Here is an 8,088-nt window from a genome sequence, read left to right as displayed (position 1 = left end):
ACCAGGAGAATAAAAGCAGGAGCTCAGGGCACTCAGCTCCAAAGTGAGTTCCTTCCTCACTGCCACACCTCAGTCACCAGCCCACAGCCGCCGCTGCACCATGAAGCTGCTGACAGTCCTCATGCTGATCGCCCTGCCCCTCTCCTGCTTTGCAGGTGAGCACTGACAAGGAGGGCGGGCTTTGCTTACAGGTTGTTGTCAGGGCCCCTGTGGACGACCTCCTGTTCCCCACAGCCCAGCACAGAGCCTCTCATCTCTCCAGGGTCCTCGTTATTCGTGTGTTTGGCTTCTCTGGGCTGTGGAAGCCAGGACGGGGGTGTAAGGAGACAAATGTCAGGGCTTGAAGGAAATCCCAGATCCTGAGTTTACTCTCCTAGATGTGAGATCTCAAGACCATTGACCATAATCTTTCTGAATGTGCGTCTCTACTGGGATGTAAGATGACAAACACCCTAGCTGTGCCCATAAAGAAATTCATACCTTTGTAAGTCAGCCCACTTTTGCATGCTTCCATCCCAGGTTCTGGCTGCACGCTCCTTGAGAGGGGGATAAATGACACTCTTTACAATGAAGTGGGCGTTGATGAGTACCTCAGGACCTATGAAGAGTTCATAGATGGTGAAGCCGAGGAACGTGCCGCCACCCAACTGAAGCAATGTTTTGTCAAGCAGGACGGCGAAACTGTGGACAACGTCCAAGTGATGCTGGTAATTTCGATTTCTTCTTTAAGTGTTTTGAATCCACTGGACAGGGACAAGCAGGCCCTACGTTTGTCACTCATTATGCCAAAGCAAGTGTTGACCATGCTTTATTTCCCTGACTTTCATTGTTGGTGAGTGTGAATAATAGTGTGACACCAAGAAAGCCATCCAAGGTGCAGTGCTGCTCTGTCTCTTCACTTTGTGGAATCTTTAGTGAATGATAAATGAAAAGGACCAAGAGGGGGAAAATCGTTTGGGCAAAAGCTCCCCTAACCCTCAGCTCAGAAAATATCTGATTATTAAGAAGACCTTCCATCACTTTTAGAGTGTTCAGAAAAATAAATTCCTCTTGTTCATAGATCAAATAGTAAAATATTTTAAAGACTTTTCAATAGATTCCAGAAAACTCATTTTAAGGCTTATTCCACACATCTTACTAACACATTCAAAAGTGCACTTTCAAGCAATGAAAGTTTATTAGTATAAAAACTTCACCTTCTGACCAATAATTAAACACCCGTGAATGACACGTGCTGATCATGGGTATGAACTCACCACGGGTGAGGGAACTGTTAAAAACAAAATCAGTACTTTAACAATGAGATGATCTTTCTAATTATGACAGGTTTGTTTAGTTTTTACCTCGCATTTATTCCGTATCCTAATGTAACACTTAACACACCCCAGAGTACACAATTTAGAAGCGTTGCCAAAGCTCAAACATACAAGTGTACGTCACTAAGAAGATTCAGAAACAGGGTGTAACATGGAAGAAACTTGAAAACACTATTTAAAAAAAGCCAGTCACAAAAAGACAAATATAGCATGACTCCACTTCCATCAGTTTTCTAGAGTAGCCAATGTCTTAGAATGAGAAGGCAGAGTAATGCATTCCAGGGGTTGGGTGGTGAGGAACTTGGGAGTGTTTAACGGGTCTGGAGTTGCACTTTAGCGAGATGCAAACATCCTGGGGTCTGGTTGCTCTGCAAAGGGAATATTCTTAACGCTACTATCTATACACTGAAAGTGGTGAAAATGGTAAGATTTATGTCAGGTGTATTTACCATAATAACATGTTTTTAAAAAGTGAACAACCCCTGCGATTAAAGATATTAGGAATATATTCTTAAAAAACCCTAGATTAGACAAATCAGCCAATGTACACGTCTCAGACATTTTGTGGCCCACAAAGGACATGGTGGAGGCATCAGACTGTTTTATATATTTCCAACATGTACGATCATGAAGGAACTCAGAAACGTCACACGTCCTTGTATTCGAGCTGAGATATTGAAAATGGTTCACACAGCATAATTTTGTTAGATGTGTTATTTCAAAGAACAGGAAACATGCAGATAGAAGGGACCACTGAGGATGGGCGTGGGGGACACCAGGAAATACAAGCCCCTCTTAGGCATCCATTAATGTCTCTTGAAAATAGAATAAATGACAAGACAATTCTGATTTTATTTCCAGCACTATCTTTCTTGAATTTCAGATGTGTTTAGACAAATCCAGGAAAACAATGAGAAGAAATGTTTGGTTTTCCATCTTTTCCTCTTATGAGGAATTGGAATGTAGGTGATGTCTCTGTTTTGTTTTCCAGCAAACAATCTATAACAGTATCTGGTGTGCTGAATATTAAGTTTCCCGAAGACCTTCGGCCCAGACGACTACAGAGAATGATCAGAATTCAGTGTGCATTAGTAGAAACCACAGCTTACCTTTCTTTTTCTGTCTTTTGATCTGCAAACTGCAAGACAATTGTTGAAACCTCAAATACATTTTCATTTCAATAAAGTATCTGCAAACCTAAAGTTCTTTTCTTGTGATCTGATGAAAATGGAGGCTTTAGAGAGACTCACACCACACACGCATGTGTTCGCACACACACACACACACACACACACACACACACACTCACACCCCATTATCCATGAAGAGCTCACGGGTGCAGGACTGCAGACTCTGAGCAGCACGCTGTTCCTTACCACCTGTAGCCCAACATCGACCCTTCTCTGGAAAGTGACTTTCCTCCCCTCTCACCCCCATCTTCCCAGACGATCTCTGCCTCGCTCAAGCCCTGAGGTCCTGGTGGCAGCAACAAGCTCAAGTTCCCACATGTCCTTCAGTCCCTGTGTCCATGCTGAGCCCTGGTCACCATGACCGGGCTCTCTGTGTCCCTGGCCCGTGTGTGCAGGGAGGGGAACAGCAGCGAGAAAGGGGACTCAGGCTAGGCAGGGATGACTCCTGTCTGCACCCTAAGATTGGATCTACAGCCTCAACGGCGTTGTTAGGATCTTTCATTACAAAGTTATTTACTGTACCCCTCTGTGCCCATAACCCCAAACCTCAGGAAAAACGCTTATTTGTCTGTGTTCCCACGAGCGTGGTCATTTATGTGAAAGCCAATGAACAGGACTCATACACACCGACTCCATCCCTTTCACACCCTCAGATCTCTCACTTCTCTATCCCTTGAGCCCTTATAGGTAAAATTCCATAATTATAGTTTCCTTCCTGATCGTAACCATCGTAGAATCTTGATCCTTAGCGGCACACAAGTTCTTCTGGGAGCCCTATTGCGTTGAGCCTCAGGGTCACTGGGATTGTTGGGTCCCCTCACAGACAAGGCTTTGCTCCCCAATTGAAGGGAATCATTCACATGCTTCCAGCCCCCAGGGCTTCAGGTCCATCTCCCCCCCCACATTTCACAGTAATCTCTGTATCAAGAGAGTAAATATATGACACAATATAAGTCAGATCACACGGGAGCTTCCATTTCTTGGCTGATGGTTCTTTTGCAGAATCTATCTGGAATCTATCTGGAATCCATCTTCTCTTCAATTCCATTGCCACCATCTCTGACCCCGACTTCCCAGGAACCCGTTTCCCTCATTGACCATCCTTTGAGTGGGTCCTCCCCGTGACCTGTTCTTACAATCACAGTCATTCACTCATAAACTTCTTGTTTGACTCGCATTTTGTGTCAAGCACAGCTCTTATCATCGGGACACATCAGTGAAGAAAACAGACAAAAATCCCTACCCTTAGGATGTTTATATCCGATCGAGGGGAGAGAAATTATGAACCAGAAAAAGAGGTAAATTAAAAAATATATTGGGAAGTGATAAAGACCACAGAAAAATAAGGACAGGAGGAAGGGTGGGGGTGTGGTTTTAATTAGGATGGACAGGAAAGGGCTCACTGAAGTCGTCACGTTTCAGCCCAGATCTGAAGGAGGTGAGGGAGAGAGTGTGAGGTGTTAGGAGATGAGTATTCCAGGAGGAAGGACAGCGCAGGGTCTAGTCCTAGAGCTCTCTTTAGTTTTAAAATAAATATGTGTCACCATAAATTATTCTAGGATAAAAATAACAATGGCAAAATGGGATCGATCATCTGATAACAACAACTGTTGGCAAGGATGCAGGAAAATGGAAATAATTTTGAATTGCCTGCAGAAGTGTATCTTCGTAGAACAATTTGGAGATGCATTTGGCAAGAGCTAGGAAAGTTGAAGATGCCCTTCCCCTTCACTGGACAGGTCTTCATTTAGCCATATATCCCTCATCCTGAAGGCTAGGTGCATAAGGAGACATTAAAATGTGGTCAGCATTGTTTATTAGCCCCAAAGTAGGAATCTCCTAAATTTCCATTAACTGAGCAATGGATAAATAAAAGGTAATATAGTCATATACTGGAATATACTCAGTAATTAAAATGAATATCACATATATACGACAAGATCTAAAATATATATATTTTATTAAATTTATATTAAATATATACCGGCAGTGCAAAAAAAACATGTATACAGGGCCGGCCCAGGGGCTCAGGCGGTTAGAGCTCCATGCTCCTGACTCCTAAGGCTGCCGGTTCCATTCCCACATGGACCAGTGGGCTCTCAACCACAAGGTTGCCAGTTCGATTCCTCGAGTCCTGCAAGGGATGGTGGGCAGCGCCCCCTGTAACTAAGATTGAACACGGTACCTTGAGCTGAGCTGCCGCTGAGCTCCTGGATAGCTCAGTTGGTTGGAGTGCATCCTCTCAACCACAAGGCTGCCGGTTGGACTCCCACAAGGGATGGTGGGCTGTGCCCCCTGCAACTAGCAATGGCAACTGGACCTGGAGCTGAGCTGCGCCCTCCACAACTAAGACTGAAAGGACAACAACTTGACTTGGAAAAAAAAAAAACGTCCTGGAAGTACACACTGTTCCCCAATGAAGTCCTGTTCCCCTTCTCCAATAAAATCTTTAAAAAAAAAAAAAAGATTATTTTTAATGATTTATCAGCCACGGCTTAATTAGGTCCTCCTTTGATTTTTACAAAAGCAGAAAATTAGAAAGCACTTTCTTTGAAAACATTTCCTGTACCACAATATATTTAAATATTTTTAATTTATTTTTATTAGTTTCAGTTGTACAAAACAATGTAACATTTAGACATTTAAAACCCTCATGAAGTGATAACCTACCCCCCAAGCTATTACCCCTCTGACATCTTATATAACTGTTACAATACCATTGACTATTTTCCCTACATTTTACTCCACGTCCCGTGTCTACATGTTCCTATATATTTAGTTACAGTTGACATTCAATATTACTCTACTTCAGCTTCCTGTGTATAGCACATGGCTCAGGCATCTACAGTCTATGACGTGATCCTTCTGATGAGTCCAGTGCCCATTCTGGCACTTTACACGATCTTTACAACATTATTGATTGTATTCCCCACACTGTACTAAGTACCAATTTGTATTTCTTAATGCCTCCACCTTTTTCACACTGCCGCCAGCCACATTCCCATCACCCTTGTAGATCTAGTGCCTATCTGGCACCATACATAGTTATGACAGTATTACTGAGTGTATTCCTTATGCTATACCCTGCATCCTCATGACTACTGTGTCACAACCAATTTGTACTTCTTGATCCTTTCTCCTCTCACCCATCCTTAACCCCTCTCCCATCTGAAAGAAGTCCCTCTATGATTCCTTGTAATACTGGTTTGGTGGTGACGAACTCCTTCCGCTTTTTCTTATCTGGGAGGATCCTTATCTGTCCTTCAATTCTAAATGACAGCCTTGATGGGTAGAGCAATCTTGGTTGTATGTCATTGCTTTTCATCACTTGGAATACTTCCTGCCACTCCCTTATTGCCAGCAAAGTTTGTTGAAAAGTCAGCTGACAGTCTTATGGAGGCTCCCTTGTAGGTAACTAACTGCTTTTCTCTTGCTGCTTTTAAGATTCCCTCTTTGTATTTAACGTTTGGCATTTTAATTGGGATGTCTTGGTTTTGGCCTCTTTGGGCTTACCTTGTTTGGGACTCTGTGCTTCCTGGGCTTGTATGTCTATTTCCTTCACCAGGTTAGAGAAGTATTCTGTCATTATTTCTTCAGATAGGTTTTCAATTCCTTGATCTCTCTCTCTTCTCCTTCTGGTACCCCTATATCGTGAATGTTGGTATGCTTGATGTTGTCCCGGAGGCCCCTTAAACTCTCCTCAAGTTTTTGGATTCTTTTCTCTCTGCTGTTCTGGTTGGGTGTTTTCTGCTGCCTTATCTTCTACATCGCTGATTGGATCCTCTGCTTCATCTAACCACCTGTTGATTTCCTGTAATATATTCTTCATTTCCATTACTGTTTCCTTTATTTCTGACTGTTTGGTTTTTTTATGGTTTTCATCTCCCTTTTTAGGCTTCCAAACTCTCTGTTGAAGTTATCCCTGAGATCACTGACGATTTTTATAACCAGTGTCTGGAAGTCTGTGTCTGATAGATTGCTTATCTCCGTTTCACTTAGTTCTTTTTCTGGAGCTTTGTTCTGTTCTTTTATTTGGGACATGTTTCTTTGTTTCCCCAATTTGGCTACCTCCCTGTGTGTTTTTCGATGTTAGGGAGAAATGCTATGTCTTCTGGACTTAGAAGAGTGACCTTATGTAGTAGGTGTGCTGTGGCGTTCAGTGCCACAGTCTGTCTGGTCTCCTGAGCCACGCACTCCAGGGTGTCCCTTGTGTGGGTTGTGTGTGCCCTCCTCTTGTAGTTGAGCCTTGGTTGATAATTGCACATTATGGGAGGGACTGACCTTTGGCTCACTGGTTGTAAGGACTGGCTTTGACTACAGTGGAAGAGTTGTTGTGCAGGGGTTGATCCTACAGAGCAGGATCTATCTCAGCAAGATTCTGGTGCCCACCCAATCCGCCCTTTGGATGTGTCATACTTGGAGGAGGCTGGATGATGCTCCAGGTCATTTTAAAGCTGGCCACTAGGGCACCAGCCCTAACATCTCCTTGGAGGAGATCTGCTGTAGGTCTACTTCAGCCAGAGCCCGTGCCCCACCCAGAGCCACCCAGCGGAAACCAGAAAGAAATCCACAGATGCTGCCACCTGTGATGTGCTTTGAAGCACCTTGAGAGGACAAGTGCGAACCAAGGTTGGCTGCCGCTAGTGCTGGTTTAGGGCTGCTCAGCCAGAGGTACGGGACTCACTCAAGCCAGATGCTTCTTGTCTGGGTTCCGTGAATGTTTGAGAGACCCTAGGAAAGTCTGCAGCTTGAGCCAAGGCAGTCAATCTGCACTAAAAAGCCACTGAAGCAGGCTGGGTGTGCACTAAAGTTGTGTGGGGCCAGATATCCAAACAGCAGGTCATGGCGATGGAACTTCGGAAACTCAGATATGGCAGTTGCTAGTATTCACATGCCGGGAAGGGGGAAAGCTCAACAAAGAAACAATGGCTTCAGCTCGCTAGTAACTCCACCCACCATCCAGGAGGAAGCCGCCTCTCCAGCCTCCCATCCCAAGCCAGACAACTCAATTCCCCACCATTTTTCCGTGCCACTTTTCCAGCTGCTGCCACAGTGCAGGAGCTCAGAGCGAGTGATTCCATTCCTGGGTATTTCCGCGTGATGTCCCTTTAAGAGGAGCACCTGTGAGTGCAGCTCAACTCAGTCTCACTCAGTCACAATGTGCACTGGTTTTCATAACCAAAAATTCTGGGGACTTTTCTCCCCGGAACTGGAACCCTGGACTGCGGTGGGGCTGGAATCTCTTGCTCTTTTGGAGGGGGACCTCCAAAGCCGAAATATCCCTCCCGATCTTTAATGGTCACATACGGGTGTGGGACCAGATCCTTTCTAGGTCCTTTATACCAGTCGGGAGGTTGCTTTTTCTGCCCATCCTTGGTTAAAAGGCTTCAGTTCAGCTTGATTTTAGGTGATTCTCACTAATGGTCGTTTTGTAGATTAGGTGTAAATTTGATGTGGTTGTAAGAAAAGGTATCTGGGCCATCTTGGTTGTCTTTATTAATTTTTTTTTTTGAAGGCTGGAGATATGCACATGCAGAGTTGATTGTCTATATGGAGATTCTGTTGGAGGACGGTCCGTATGT

General features: G+C 44.3%; 1 protein-coding gene across 1 annotated transcript; it reads left to right on the top strand.

The window, feature by feature from the left end:
- On the top strand, nt 1-2,518 carry LOC117030972 (mammaglobin-B-like). The gene is made up of 3 exons (XM_033121246.1): nt 1-155; nt 520-707; nt 2,308-2,518. The coding sequence occupies exons 1-3, from the start codon at nt 101-103 to the stop codon at nt 2,344-2,346; spliced, it is 282 nt and encodes a 93-aa protein (XP_032977137.1). The 5' UTR covers nt 1-100; the 3' UTR covers nt 2,347-2,518.
- Nucleotides 2,519-8,088: the final 5,570 nt, after the last annotated feature.

The sequence above is a fragment of the Rhinolophus ferrumequinum genome, chromosome 11, assembly GCF_004115265.2.
Source record: "Rhinolophus ferrumequinum isolate MPI-CBG mRhiFer1 chromosome 11, mRhiFer1_v1.p, whole genome shotgun sequence".
NCBI classification, from domain to species: Eukaryota; Metazoa; Chordata; class Mammalia; order Chiroptera; family Rhinolophidae; genus Rhinolophus; species Rhinolophus ferrumequinum.
This window is presented reverse-complemented; position numbering and strand designations above follow the sequence as displayed.

Coding starts and splice junctions, on each gene's coding strand:
- LOC117030972 (XM_033121246.1), top strand. CDS start 101: ATGAAGCTGCTGACAGTCCTCATGCTGATCGCCCTGCCCCTCTCCTGC. Junction 156..519: donor GCCCCTCTCCTGCTTTGCAG/GTGAGCACTGAC, acceptor CTTCCATCCCAG/GTTCTGGCTGCACGCTCCTT. Junction 708..2,307: donor ACAACGTCCAAGTGATGCTG/GTAATTTCGATT, acceptor TTTGTTTTCCAG/CAAACAATCTATAACAGTAT.